The sequence below is a fragment of the Mobula birostris genome, chromosome 8 (genome assembly GCF_030028105.1).
Source record: "Mobula birostris isolate sMobBir1 chromosome 8, sMobBir1.hap1, whole genome shotgun sequence".
Taxonomy (NCBI): Eukaryota; Metazoa; Chordata; class Chondrichthyes; order Myliobatiformes; family Myliobatidae; genus Mobula; species Mobula birostris.
Genome location: NC_092377.1, coordinates 86,621,111 through 86,636,442, shown reverse-complemented (window position 1 = coordinate 86,636,442; position 15,332 = coordinate 86,621,111). Strand labels below are relative to the sequence as shown.

General features: G+C 44.3%; 3 protein-coding genes across 3 annotated transcripts in view; 2 read left to right on the top strand and 1 right to left on the bottom strand.

Annotated features, from left to right (window-relative positions):
* The window catches only part of cfap61 (cilia and flagella associated protein 61), a 177,344-nt gene extending 174,741 nt beyond the window's left edge, over positions 1 to 2,603 (top strand). Inside the window, exon 26 of the mRNA XM_072267103.1 lies at positions 2,207 to 2,603. Within this exon, the coding sequence (XP_072123204.1) occupies positions 2,207 to 2,407 (201 nt within the window). The 3' untranslated portion in view covers positions 2,408 to 2,603. The remainder of the gene's footprint in view (positions 1 to 2,206) is intronic.
* Positions 2,604 to 4,284: 1,681 nt separating this feature from the next.
* The window catches only part of ralgapa2 (Ral GTPase activating protein catalytic subunit alpha 2), a 560,288-nt gene continuing 549,240 nt past the window's right edge, over positions 4,285 to 15,332 (bottom strand). The window contains exon 41 of the mRNA XM_072265566.1: positions 4,285 to 4,969. The gene's annotated coding sequence lies outside the window, so the exon portion shown is untranslated. The remainder of the gene's footprint in view (positions 4,970 to 15,332) is intronic.
* insm1a (insulinoma-associated 1a) lies at positions 11,333 to 13,643 on the top strand. The gene has a single exon (XM_072265576.1). It carries the CDS (start codon positions 11,541 to 11,543, stop codon positions 12,897 to 12,899), a length of 1,359 nt encoding a protein of 452 aa, XP_072121677.1. The 5' UTR covers positions 11,333 to 11,540; the 3' UTR covers positions 12,900 to 13,643.

The window sequence follows — 15,332 nt, the reverse complement described above, 5'->3', positions numbered from 1 at the left end:
TCAACTTCCCAGCTCTATACTTCACCCCTCCTTCATCCCGGATTCACCTATCACCTGCCATTTTGTACTTCTTCCTCCCCTCCCCCCACCACCTTACTCTGACTCCTCATCTTTTTATCTCCAGTCCTGATGAAGGGTCTTGGTCCAAAACGTTGACTGTACTTTTTTTCCATAGATGCTGCCTGGCCTGCTGAGTTCCTCCAGCATTGTGTGTGTGTTGCTTTGGGTTTCCAGCATCTGCAGATTTTCTCTTGTTTGTGATTGCTTTAGTATCTATGGGTTCCTATTTATACTAGTTCTAATGCACTTGAATTGCCTGGTCCATTTACACAGACCTGAAAAATGAAGCATTAAATCTGTATTAATTTGAAACCACAATGTATAGTGACACGCAAAAAGCATTTTAAAAGAGGGCATTTCTTCCTTGAAAGCTGGCATTCTAATCCTCACCTTTTTTTTCCTCTTGTCCCTCCAAAATTTAATACCTGTTCTTTCCAGCAATGCCAAATTGAAACCTTCCCAATCAGATTTTCACCCCTACCACAGAAGTGACAGATTCAAAGCAACACAATTAATTGGATGTGACTGATAATGATGATGGGCTGTAGGTTGTTACACGATATACTGTACCTCCAAACCGCTCCACTGTTGTCAGTTGGATATCCTGGCACCTACTCTGTTGTTTCTGTTTCTGAAGTCATGCAACATAATTCCTACCCCTTAAACTCTTAACTGCTGAATGAACCAAGGTCCCATCAACCTGATTCAAGAGATTCTGCAGATGTTGTAAATTTAGAGCAACACAGCACTGCTGCAGGGATTCAGCAGGGTAGGTAGCATCAATGGAGGGGAATAAACAGTCGAAGTTTTGGGCTGAGCGTTGACTGTTTATTCCCCTCCAGAGATGCTGACTGACCTGCTGAGTTCCACTAGCATTTTGTGTGTACTGTCTGCTTGATCCATTCTTAACTAAATGCAAATTGTTAGATTGTGATGATCCTACAACACAGCAAAGTAACCAAATCAATCTTTCCATGAGATAATTAATTGAGAATCTATATTCTCCCAAAGTGAAATGGCATATCACATGAGAAGGAACTAAGCATTCTTCAGTTCCCAATTAATTAATGTGTTCAGTTTACAGCTCAACAGTTTCAACAAAAACAATTACATAGCACCCTTAATGTGGTAAACCCTCACACAGCACTTCACTAGGACATTACTGAACAAACACATTCACTTCTGAGTCAGCAGGTTGTGATTTCAAGGACTACTAAGAATCTCAGCCCATAATCTCCATTAACAAGAGGATATATGCCACAATTGGATTGCAGCAATAGCTGAGATATTAAAAATTCCACCTGCCTATCAGTTTAACCCAATTGATCATATGCAATCAGGTGAAATAAAAATGGAGCACTTTTGGTATTGTGGTCAACACAAAACAGATTATTTAGTTGATTATCTTTCTGGTAGTACCTCTGTATACTAAGCAATTATAATCACACATTAAAGTAACTCACTGACTATTAAATGCTTTCGAATATCATGAATCAGAATCAGGTTTATTATCACCACCATGTGTCGTGACTTTTTTTTAACTTAGCGGCAGCACTTCAATGCAATACATAAGAGAAAAAAATAAAAATAATAAATAAATAAATTACAGTATACGTATAATGAATGGATTAAAAATCGTGCAAAAACAAATAATATATTTAAAAAGTGAGGGTATTAAATACACGATGACTTTCTAAGCTTGTACTAAATACCTGACACAGTAGAAAATTTATGTTGGATTCTATTTCTGAAGTCGTTCAACCAAAAATCCTCCCATTAACTATTACCTCATAAACCAGGGTCCCCACCGCCTGTTCAGGTGGCTGCTGATATTGTCCAGGTATTACTCCGAGAAGGTGGGGGTGGAAGGGGCGTGCTCTGGCCGATTTTTAATTCTTCAACTCATTCCGGGTTCTCAAATTGGCCGCTTGCCGGGTGGAAAGGCCGATATAAAATCGAGTTAGTTCCCAAGCGGAATTTTGGAATTATTTTGAGGAAAGTTTGAATTGTCATTATTTTCTCCTCCAGTTAACTCTAAAACGGGCTTTAGGAACACAGTCAGGCCGAACTGGCCAACAGAGATTTGTTTGGAAATTCCCTGTGAACAGTTTGAGCTAGATAATTATTCTTCTTTTCCGTCCCAAAGTTAAATGTTGCCCAGCCAATCGACGAGCTAATTCGCCTGATAGCAGACGGTGAGCTGTTGGTACCGGGGAATACGAAGGCATTTTTGGAAAAGCAATTTGAACAGGACGGTTATCAGAAGCTGATCGAAAGGAGCCTCCTAAATTACCTGCGCTACAACAGTTACCACCTCCCTATGTTTGCGTGGCCTGGTATTGTTTAGACGTCAGCCAATAGCCAGTGTCTTTTTGTACCCTAGTTTCTTTGCTTCAACGCTTGCTGTAATAGAAAAAAAATGGATAATTAATTGATTAACTTGCGTTCGCGCAGGAACGTTGTGCAAAAGTTGTCCGGGAGATGGCGCGCTCTAATAGCTCGGTCGTGAAGTAAATTGCCTTCTACATTTATTTACCTGCTTTCTTAACACTGAAATAATAATAAAAACTGTTTTATTCTCTTGAATGCAAAACATTTGTCCCTTTCTTCTCATCCGTTTTATCAGTGAGTGTTGCCATTCTGAATCCACACCAATACACATCTTGCATTGTGGAAACGAGCCCTGGATGTATTTAACACGGGAAATCTCACCCTGTCCTTCGGCCAAGGCAACCTAGCCCCGTGCTTGCTGTAAATTTCGCTCCCCACTCTCCAAAAACAAAAGAAAACAGGATTTGAGAAAATTGTGCCCTGAAAGAGTTCCCCTTGCTCAGTGAATCTCAAGGGCTGCACTGAGACACGCTGCATGCAAAGTCCCATCATTTTCGTAGTTACCACCGTTATACCTTTGATTCAAGACTAGCGCCTGCGCGGTGTTACTTGTAACAAAAAAAAAGCAAACGAAGTGGCAGATGTTACTTTGATGCCTCTAGCCACTCACGGTACCATTAATTGCGATAAGGTACAGAGGCCGTCCCTTTAGTGCCAGGTGACGCCACTGTGTATTACCGCCTGCAAGTTACAATGCTAATTTCCAGAGAAATCTGCGCGGTGCGCTGTTGATTTCTGAACTTCGTCCGGGCAGCGTGTGAAGCGAATGGAGCTGAAGGCTTCTCATCAATCGTTTCTTTGCAGTTACTCTGAAAACATAAAGTGACATGGGATTTTAATGATGGGTCGGGAATGATCCCAAGAGTTTCTAATTCCCAGGAGTTTTATTTGTCCTTGCCGTTTCAATTACTTTTCTGTTCTGGCATCGTGAGTTCTTGACTTACTCTTCCACTCCCCCCCCCCTTCCGTTTCGAAATGCATCCCCATTTCTGCAGCCCTGGCAACAAACCCGCTCTATGTTTCACTCACTGGGGAGAATCATACAAGCGGTAGCACAAAACACGTAAACAATAACGTTCCCAACAACACGCGTAATATTACGTGTGTGTGAAACTTGCACCACGGTATCTTAAAGCAAAACGGGATAGCCAAATGTGGCGCGAATGCGCGGGGGGGGCACTTTTTTGCCTTGTATACAACAGATGTAGATCTTCCTGCTGGAATCACTGTGTGGCCCTTGAAGTCTTGCAGATTGTTTCGCTGTCCGTCTGGCCGGGCTGCACGCACACGGCTTGTGTTGATAAGTCCTGGTGTGTACTTTTCGAAGGAGCCTTAAGCCACATAGCAATCTACAGCTGTATGTTAATGAGAGCCGCGTATGCAACGGGATTGCCTCTGAAACCAACCAGGACATTTAGCACAGTCCCTAGCCAATAACACCCCATGAGAAATCAAAATCCCTTCCAATGCGAAATAAGCCTTCTGGTCCGTCGGAAAGGACCGTGTTCCAGGGAGATGTAATTATTTAGCACTTTAGCCGATGGAAGTAAATTTTTGATTAAATCAAATGCACGAAGCGAAACAAGTGTTCAAAATCCCGGGAAGCGAAATAACTAAATATAATTCAAACCTTATCGGGATTAGAAAATGCTTGTAATAAAAGAAACTATTATATCCGTGAACGGTCATAATTTATTACATTATCTTTTTTTCCAAGTTGGTCATCTTTTAACAGTTCAAATTCCAAATTATTTGCCCCCTAATCGAACATTGTCCGATTAGGCAGTGTTCGGAAAAGTGACGGTGAAGTGCAACTAGCATTGTAATGAGCACAGAATGCAGTAGGAACTTCGTACTCCCAAACAGTACTGTGAAATAGCATTGTAATGTGCTGCTGTAAAGTTTATTCAGCATTGTAACATGAAGGCAGTAATGAACATGCGCGTGTCGAAATACAATCCAATATAATCCACTTAAATTCAGTTAGCAATGTTAAATTCACAATAAAATACAGCACTGTAATATGGTTAGGACAGTGTAACGCAGTACAGGAACCAACGTGCTGCATTGTGGAAAAGTACAAAATAAAACGTTATAATGAGCCCGGCAGTATTTTAATAGGCAAACAGCAGCATAACACCGCTTTGCAATGTAGCCATCATGTACAAAGTAATGTATACCAGCGTTATTATGCGCCACAGTAAAGAACGGTCAATTTTAAAGGCGCATTACAAAGTGGGCGTTGTAATGTGCACACAGTAATATGCACTCAGCAAACAACACGCACAGAATACTTTTAAGTGAAATTTGTAATAAGCAGAGATCTACGTAAGGAGTTTGTACGTTCTCCCCGTGAACTGGCTGGGTTTCCTCCGGGTGCTCCAGTTTCCTCCCACAGTCCAAAGATGTACTGTTTAGTAGGTTAAGTGGTCATTGTAAATTGTCCTGTGATGTTAAACGGGTGGGTCGCTGGGCGTGCGGCTCGTTAGATCGGAAGGGCCTGTTCAGCACTGTATCTCTAAATAAAAATAACATAAAAATTAAAGACGTTTATTGCTTTAGAATTTGAATACAAATATACCTTATATCGGAGACGCAAGAGACTGCAAGTGCTGGAATGTAGAGGAGCAAATAAAATGTTGAAGGAAGTCAGTGGGTTAGGTTGTATCTGTGGAGGAAATGGATGTTTTGAGTCAAGACCCTTCTTCTGAACTATAGAGGGCTTTGATGAGAGTGCATTTGATGTATCATGCACAGTTTCAGTCTTCTTGACTAAAAAAGAATATATTGCAGAGGGAGTGCTACAAAGATCAACAAACTGGTTTGTAGAATAGTGGGCTTATCATACTAATCTTCTCTGTATCATTCCAATTTTAGTATATGTGCTGCCGAAGTGAGCACAATGTGGGCTTATCATACACCAATCTGATCTCAGTCTCTGACACCTTGTACCCCCCTCTGGTTCATGACTCCACCAAATACAATTCTGGACCTATGGAGGAGTTTTCATAGCTGATCACAACAAGTACAGTAAATGACTGGAGGCATCAAATATTAACTCTATTTCTTTCTCCACATGTACTGTCTGATGGGCAGAGTATTTCCAGCATTTTCTACCTTATATCACCATTATAACATATTAGTAAAATATACAAGCAGCATTGTAATGTGCAGATGTAAATGTAGATTTAGAGTTAGGGTGTGATTTAGCACATTACAGCATTATGCACATAGTAAAGTACAGGCAGCAGAAGTAAATCCAGAATTAAGAATAATCACACTGTAATATCACACACAGTACAGTCAATGTTGTGCATATTTAAGAAAGTAATAACTGCCTTGTAGTGAACATAAAGTAAAATTCAACCAGTTTGGAAATTTCACAATAAACATGTACAGGATCTTCATAAGTAAGGAGGACTGAAGATTATAATGTGTCGCTGCAAATGAAATTAAGAATGATTGCAATGAGCAATTGGTATTATAATCTATACACAAGAAAATATGATCAGCACTGTAATGTAAACACAAAGTTACTTAGAATGTGGAAAAATTGAGTTTTTTTTAAAGCTGCTTGCAGTAAATTCTGCCAGGTACTGCAGAAAAAATTGTGGAATACAGAAACTGCAGGAGTTAAGCTATGAATCAAGGAGGATGCACAAAAATACTGACAGGTAAAATAAAGAAAACCAAAAGTTTATTTTTAAATATGTAAAAAGAAATATGATGGCAATGGAAACAGTAAATTCCATTAAAGGGAAAATGATAGACTGGGTGCAGAAGTGAACATAGGTATCATTCTAAATAGATATTTTGGATCAGTCTTCATAAAAGACCACCCATTAACGAATTCAAGCTGTCTGGCATGAACATCCCTCTACATCTTTTCCGATAAACCTTCCTGTTGTTAGGCTACCTGTTCTCTAGTTACTTGTTTCAATTTCAAATAATGATACAACATTAGCTATCTTAAAGTGTGCTGCATCATGCTTATAACCAGGAAGAATTCAAAATAATAGATTGGTCTGTGCACAGTTTAATCCCATTCCTTTATATCCCCCCACCCCCAGAATACATTCTACCTGGGCCTAGCTACAGCTTAAGGATCCTCCACTACTCCCCCCCCCTCCACATTTATATATCTTTCTCTCTATCTCTCTATATATTTTTTCCTCCTTATTGGTGCTGTCTTGTGTGAAGTCAGGTTCCACGTAATTATTTAGAATAATGAGATCTTCCATTCTGATCTTTATTAGGACACATTTTGTATATTCACATCCTTTGCTATATTCACAAAAATACTTTAAACTTTTCCATGATTTTATTTGCCATTTTTTCATGCATTCATTTTGATTTGCTGATTTTCTCTTTGAGAAAATTCCTCTGTTTTGTGAGAAAATTCCTCCCTTTCATCTTGTGCTGCCTCATATGTCCCTTGACATCCAAGGACAAGGTTCTGGTAGTTAGCTTCTCCCTTTCTTTTGGATCAAATGGTTCATCCCAACTTTCACTATTTCTCCTTGATTTCATCCTTACTGTTGAAACATTTATTTGCCTTCCTGTAGTTTCTAGATCACTTATATTTAACTATGTAAAACTATGATTAACTCCAATAACACATGAAAGTAAGTAATAAGAGCAGGAAAAGGTCAATTGATCATTCAGCCTTTCTCCTCCCGAACACAAGGTCGTGATTGATCTGTTATTTATTCTTGTTTATTCTTTGTGCTTTTCCACAATAATTCCCCATTACTATTTTTCTACTTGCCTAAGGTTCATTCCTTAACATTAGGTTCAGTGCCACTTCATCTCTTGTTCGGCTTGCTACATACTGATTAAAGTGTTCTCTTGAATGCGTTTCAAAACGTTTGCTTTTCTAGGCAATTGATAACCAATACTTGGACTGCCTGATTATTTTTTGCATTTTTCTGGAATTTACCTTTACATTTGTTCCTTCATCTCCATCCAACTATTCAGGAACCTATAGTACCCTCCCAGCCGCAGGTTTGCCCATTTATATTTCTCTGATAAGCATGCGTGGCCCATTTGTTGAGCTTCCTGTCATATCATGCCTTCTTGTAGTTGTTCCCTTAAAAATATCGCGACATACAGTACTGTATATTCTATGTAACCCTTCTCTTATCAGCCCCCTCACTATCACATTTGAAAACCTTCTTACGGAGAACATTACCATTCCTTCCCAAATGGACCATGACCTCTGGCTGGACAATTTCCACCTCCTCACCGCCCCCTCCCGCCCGGCAATTTCTATGCATCATTGACCTGAGCATCTAGGAAGCATCCTATGATCCCCGTGATCATGCCAATGGACTCAGATATACACCTTTTCTCCGAACTACAGACTCCCCTGCAAAGGCTACATTTCTTCCTTGTGGTTAAAATGCCAGAGTACTTCCCTGAACAACTACTGCTTTCTCCAGATTTCAACAATCTGGGACATCCAGGGGATTCTTGCACTATTCCACCTATTTCGGACCCGTCCCACCCCCTCCTATTCTTTCTCTGCCTGTAGAAGGTAAAGTGTATAGTATGCGTTGACACTTCCTGGAAGCACGTTATTTCTAACCTGTTGTATGCACGCTGCCGACCGAAGCTGCTACTCAAGCTCTGACATAGATCACACAACTTGGTCTATTTATCAGTACACTTTACATATGTGGCTGACCATAACTTGAGAACCATCTTGGATTCCTCATATGATGCAGGTTGGACAGTCAGAGGAACCGAGACCCGCGTACCTCAATTTTCACCAGCAAGAACTGAACTATCTCTCGGTTCAACACCTAAGATCTGGCATTTGTATTTATTTAAGCAAATACTTGTAAATTTTGTTCTTTGGTTCTAATAACAGACAGCACCTCCAACACAACCACCTCTGTTATAGATTTCCCACATTTACCAGATTTCTAGCCTTAAAACTAGATTCTGTATAACAACATTATAATCCGCATTCACTTAAACACAATCGGTGAAGTAATTTGCACACATTAATGTCAGTACAAGCACGAAGGAGTCATAAAGCTCTGTTATGAGGGCATAGTGTGGCTAGGTTGTAATGAGCCAAAAATATAGTTAAGAATTCGCTCGTCCGTAAAATACAGCTAGCATTGTGGTGTTCCACAATAACATTTAGTCAGAGATGTAATTTGCTCAGTGGTGTAAAGGGCAGACAGTAATGTACAATTTTGAAGAATTATTAACATCAAGACCGTCATTTGAAGTAGGACGCAGGTTCACAGGTCCCCGCGTTCTTCCTAACCCTAGGAAGAATGTCATGAAAATCAAACTCAACCCGTGACCCCACCCCAGCCAAATCCTCTGCTCCAAACTACGGGAGAAGTCGTTGGAGAGTTTGAAAACATATGCAATTTATTCGATGTTTAAAATCATATTCCTGTGAGAAGGGAGTTAGGACGTTCCGGGGGCTGGGAGCAGACAGCACGGGGTTTGATCCAAGAGGAAACGTATTTACCTTCAAGGGAAACCTGGAGGTAGAATGGTTACCCTAAAATTAGTGAAACCCCTGTCCCATTCTAAGCACTTCTACTGATACATGCATACTTCTGAAATATGCGTGGTATCCCTCCGGCAAATGGAATCCGGTGTTGGAGTTTTAGTGTACGATTATTTTACGTCTGCTAGCATCAATCCTTACCAGACTCGCTGTTCAATGAACACAAAGTTGACAATGCAGGCTTTCGCCCTTGCCAACTGATGTTTTTTTTTAAGTGTAAATCCCTGCAAGATTCGGATTTGCTGTGTAATTATCTTAATTTGTCCAGCAGCTTTATGCTAATGTCCCGCACAATAACCGAGTCCTCCGCGTGCCTTTCGCGTGCCCTTCAATCTCCTGGTCAAAAGCGAGATAAAAGCATTTCGTGTCAACAGAGCGCGGCCAGCCAAAACAACCCGGAGACTCACACACACTGCACACTCAATTATTTAGCACAACAAAAGCGACACATCTCCGCATATTTTATGCATAGTTTCTTCCTCCCCTCTAATTTCTGTCTTTGCACGGAGAGGAGGGCTATTTACTATATCTGTTTTATTTGTCAGACAAAATGAGCGCCATTGTATCAGAGGTTAACCATGTTTTTTTTTATTTTAGTTCTTTACGTGCAAGTGAGACCGTTTCATAAATCTGATGGAAATAATGTGTACCGATCTCGGCGTTCTCGCGGCGGCTTGCGGTTTTTGGGTAAATATTTCATTGAAGAGGGGCGGATTTAAATCCCATCCTTCATGCTTGTGAGAAAAGGAAGCAAGTGAGGGGTAGAAACAACTGAGTAGTAAATGTTGAGTAGTAAGGGAGGGGTAGAAACAACTGAGTAGTAAAAGGGGCTCTTAACTTTTACTTCTGATAGTACGGCGAGGATGGCGCAAGAACGGGAGAGATGAGAGCCGCCGATTCGTCCCGCAGCCGCCAGTCCTTCCGATGGACTACTTGAGATAAAGTTAGAGAGTCTGGTGAGGGACGTAGATAACTATGAGGACCGCTCCTTGCCAAGTGCACTGATAAATGGAGTTAAACATCAGCCTTCTCGCGGAGGTAGGAAGAGCGGAAAGTTGGTGATGAACCCCGTTTGTCAGCGACTGAGACGGATCGTGTAACAGATGATAGAAATGTGGCGATTTCCTTCAGCACAGCGTCTGTCCTTTACAATGCGAGGCGATCGCGGCGCAGCCCCTGCCTTCATTGTTTGGGCTCGTGTTTCAATGGACAGAGGTTAATTTCATTCACAAAGCCCAGGCCACGGCTGCGGAGGGAGCTTTTGTGTTGCCCTAGACATCAGCCTCCTTTCTTTCTCTCTGCTGAGAGAGTGTGCGGATGCTGTTGCGGGTTCTGATGGTGATGGACGGCTCTGGTTGGCAGATTGCCAGTCACCCCCCCTCCCACTGCAGGCCGACAAAGAGCCGACGCGTGTCAGGCCGAAGAGAGGAGGCGGAGCCGGGCGTGTGGCAGCAGCCACGGGCTGAGCACATACACGCGCGCGGGCAAAGGCCAGCCCCCGCAGACCGGCCGCATCTGCTCGGTCTCATCCCCGACACCCACAAAGAACAATTACCTGAGGGGGGTGCAAAGGTGGGCGGGTGGGGGAAGTGAAAAGGTGAGTCCTCTGGCTGGAAACAGCACCAATTATAGTGGAGAAAATTCAGTGAGCAAGAAGTACCGATAGCTGGAATTTCACCAAGGTTGTTGTCGACAACTGCATGGGTGTAGCTGATGTAAATACAAGTCTTCTTGTGAACATCTGAACTTGCGGAACTCCCTTTTTTACTGAATCTCCTGAGATCAGCTCCTCGCCACTTCCACCTGCTCCCCTTCACCACATTTTCATTCCGCGCCCCCCCCCATTCCTTAAGGTTATCTTCCGCTGATTGAAATAGACTGTCATCGGAACTTTTGGAAGAGGGTTGGGATTAGATGGCCTTGGAAATAAACACACACTCCCATCCAGATTTGGACCGCTCAAAAATCTGCGTGTCACGGGCGGGCAATTCTGCACTCTGCGATTTATAAGAAGGCAGGTGGGGAGGGGAAAACATTGGTTCTATTGTAAAGTTTCGGGATCCCTATCAGCTGGGAGTACTCTGCCCCTCGCGCTTTGGTGTATAATCCGAGGGGGGAGGGATGAGATGGCAATTAATCCAACCCATCCCTTCTGCCCTTCACTCACATATGCACACTCAGAATTACACTCATCGGCTCCCAGCCCCTCCCGAGCCGCTGCACGGCCCGGGTGGGGGGGGGGAAGAGAGGTTGAAGAAACTCAGCTCCCCATTGGCTAAACTCGAGTCAGCCGCGCCTGTGATTGGCTGCCCGGCCGCTCGGCCAGGCGGGCGAGGACAATGGGAGCGGGGCCGCCTTTAAAGGGAGCGGCGGGAGCGGAGCTAGGGAAGAGGCTAGATCCGAGGGCCGGATCCCCGAGTACGGGCAGTAGCAGCGGGGAAGGCTGGCGGTGGTCTGGCGCCATGCCACACACGCAGCGGGCTCCGCCGGGCACATAGTGCGGGGCGACGGGAGCTCCTAACTGGCGTTCACAGTGCATTTATTTATTTATTTGATGTCAAGTGCCTTCTGCTTACTCAAATTTGCTTTTTTAAAACAATTATTTCTCGTCACACGCCCGCTCTCCCCAACGATGCCGCGAGGATTCCTGGTGAAGAGGAGCCGGAGATCCACGCCCATCTCCTATCGTATCCGCTGCCACGATGCCGCCGAGCCGCCGGTACAGCAGCCGCCGACGGACCCGCCTTTGCCCCAGGGGGCGGGGGGAGGAGCCGCCCCGGAGCCGGGTGGAGCGCAGGTGTTTGGCCGGCTGGAGCCGGGCTGTCCCGGGCAACCGCTGTCCAGCCCGGCTCGACCCGTCAGCAAAGAACGCATGTACGGCCAGCGGACAGTGAGCCTGGGCTCCCCGGTTACCGCCGAGTCGTTCCCAGGGCCAGCGGCCACTTTCAACGCCCTGGACCGCATGTTGCTGTTGGCGGCCCCGGGCGGCGCCGAGTTGGGCTGCAGCGGCGGTGGAGGAGGAGGAGGTGGTGATGGAGGTGGAGGCGGCGGCTCCTCCTCGCCGTCTCCCCGGGCAGGGGGCGCCACCAAAGCGGCCGAGCGCAGGAACAAGCCACCGATGGGAGCGGGAGCAGCGGCCCGCCGGGCCAAGGCGGCGAGGAAGCTGGCCTTTGAAGACGAGGTGACGACCTCGCCGGTGCTGGGGCTACGGATCAAAGAGGCGCCACCCGAGGGCGAGGGCAAGGCGGGCCGCATGGGTGCGGGCCCTGGCCAAGGACTGGGACCTGGCCGCCCTCTGGGCGAATTCATCTGCCAGCTCTGCAAGGAGGAGTACGCCGACCCGTTCGCACTGGCCCAGCACAAGTGCTCTCGCATCGTGCGGGTCGATTACCGCTGCCCCGAGTGCGACAAGGTCTTCAGCTGCCCGGCTAACCTGGCGTCGCACCGCCGTTGGCACAAGCCCCGACCCCCGCACCAGCCCAAAGCAGACGTCGGAGCGGAACCCCGGTCTGGGCCCGGGCCCGAAGCCGAGCGGGACAGCCCCGAGCCTAGCTCGGCGCTCGCCGATTGCGGCTCCGAAGACGGCGGCCACTGTGAATGCTGCCGCTGCGGCAAGAGATTCAAGCGCCAGGCTTACCTGAGGAAGCACCTGCTGGCTCACCGAGCCGAGCCGCCGCCACCCCCCGACAAGCTGCCGCCGGGCCCCGAGTGCCAGCTCTGCGGGGAGAACTTGGCCAGTAAAGGTGGCCAGGAACGCCACCTCCGCCTGCATGCCACCGAGGTTTTCCCCTGCAAGTATTGCGCGGCCACTTTCTACAGCTCGCCCGGACTCACCAGGCACATCAACAAATGCCACCCGTCAGAGAACAGGCAAGTAATCTTGCTCCAGGTACCAGTGCGCCCGGCCTGTTAGTACATGGAGAGGGGGCGACAAACCGTGCCTTTATCATCATTCTCATCATCAGACTGTTTACCCAGCCCGTGCTCAAATGAACTGGTTTCATCGCTTCATTCCTCCTACAACAAACCTGGTGTACCAGACGCTCATCTCGGACCGCACCTTTAGGTCCAAAAACAATAAACAGCTTTAATGTAGCTTTGTGACTTGCTGGACACTTGAGACCGACCGTCAATTGTCTGAACAAAGCCGGTATTAGAACATTCCTTTAGATTAGCCACAAATGCCTTGGATTGCTGACCCGGATATTTCAGTAAGATGATGTAAATGCCTTAATTTTTCGACGCTTTCCACGTTGTTTCCCTCCTTCGTAAATGATGAGTTTGTTGCATATAATTTTACTGTTTGAGTATATGTATTGCTAAATGAATACATTTTATAATTTATTCGTTTTATTTATTTATAAAAAAACTATGTGATATTGTATACTTTCGTTATCTATTTTGACGTTCTGTGTTTGTTTTAGTAAGTTAAATGCTTCGTTTTTAGTACTTTCAGATCGACTTTCGTTTTCCAAACAAATGTAAAATGTGTTCGTTTATTTTACACGATCTTAAATGGGATTTGGTTATTCAGTTCTGGTACCCATATACAGACCCGTGTGAAGCTGACAACTGTTAAATTAAATGCAATCCCTTTTCTACACAACTTATTTTCTTAACTGTTAGCTTTTATATAGTGGTTCCAAATGTACGTTCTCAATTGTGTTTGTTACTGAATATTTAAATATATTAAATACGTATAATTATCCGTGCATTGTGTCCATCGTTATTTTAGTTCTTGACTATCTATGACATTGTCTATAGCTTTTCTCAAAAAGATTTTTTTAAATATCGCTCTTTAAAACTTCCGTGTGAGGAATCAGATTTGTCCGATTTTGATTCCACAAGACTGCATTCTGTACAATGCAAGTGTTAACCTGTGGTACGCAGCTTAGGACGATAACACAACTGTTACAGATTCCGTGATCTGGAGATAATGTGATGGCAGCGACTATTGTGCAGTTTAGGCGATTATTTGTAACTCTTAAGAATTCGGACAAGTTATCGTATAGGATTGGACATTCGAAATGGTAACTATTTTACCGCCGATTTCCAATCACGATCGTATTGAACGAAACGTGAATACTTCCTTCAGAAGCCATGTCGATGCTGAGAGAAACCATTGTCAGGCAGATGGTTGGTAATAACATTTAATGTTTGGATTCCACAGTTGGAGGTGGGGGCAAAGATTCAGCCTCCTTTTCCCTAGAAGGACGGGTTTCCATTGAGGCGATGTCCCAGAAATGCCATCGCCTGAACGTTATTCGCCAGCATTCATTAGGTTGGTACGTTATAAATCAGATGCAAAAAGAGATGGGGGGGGGCAGATTCAGTGGATAATGAAGCTACAACGTGTCCGTTGTGTCGAAAGGTAGCTGATACAAGTTTTTGTTTAAAATGTAACCTTCTTTCCGAGAAGTGTTTCAAACCCAATATCTCCAGTCATGTTTTCAAAGACATGGCGGAACTTGATCTGCAATATTTTCTGTAGCCCGGGACTTAAAGAACAAAAATTGTTAAAAATTAAGTTGACATATTCTCAACAACGCCATATGAGCGAAATAAAATATATATTAGCATTCTGGTTTGTGATTAAATATTTGTAATTTTAATTTACATTTTGGTTGTGTTTTAAAATTTGGATCGTAGTTGGCCTCTTCCGGTAGGGAAGGTCGCTGGTGAAAGTGTTCTCCTGGGGCCGGGAAACACGTGCCTGTAAGTACAGCCCAAGCCGTGGTGGATTGTTGTTCTAACAATAATAGGGCCTTCGTGATTTTGTTGTTCTTAAGTATTAAGGCTTCTTCATTTTAAATTAGAATTTGTAATGGCGGTTTTAATACGCCTGTGCACAGGTGGTGATATCAGTAAGTGACAGGGAATTATTATTGGCTTTAAATCTCTTGTTTGTGTTGACAGAGTGCACTGGCTGTTCCCAGCTTGTGGATAGTTGAAGCTGATGCACCTGACGACTGGGGCTTCAGCTCCTGGCATTTGCACTCGTTGGGTTAAACCTACGATGCCGTGGCAATGTGGAAATGGCGAAATAAACAGAGTTCGATATATCTAACTCCCCCTGTAGAGCAGCTTTAGAAAGCCTGACTGGTGATAATACTGTGGGGGCTAATTTGGATACACGGCTGACTTTTGTTTACAGTATTCCGGCCGATGGTTTAGGAGGCAGATTTAGTGACAGTCATGGTGTTGGAAACTGGGGTAAACCAGAGTTTAACATGCGGGAATTCAGCGCAATTAAATTACAATGTGAGTTAATCAACCCATAAGTCTCAAGTTGTTTGGAGCGGGTATCTACATGTAATTATCCTTCACTAATTAAAGAAGGAAGGAA

What these genes read in the sequence shown, in the direction of transcription:
- insm1a (XM_072265576.1), top strand. Translation starts at nt 11,541, where the DNA reads ATGTCAAGTGCCTTCTGCTTACTCAAATTTGCTTTTTTAAAACAATTA.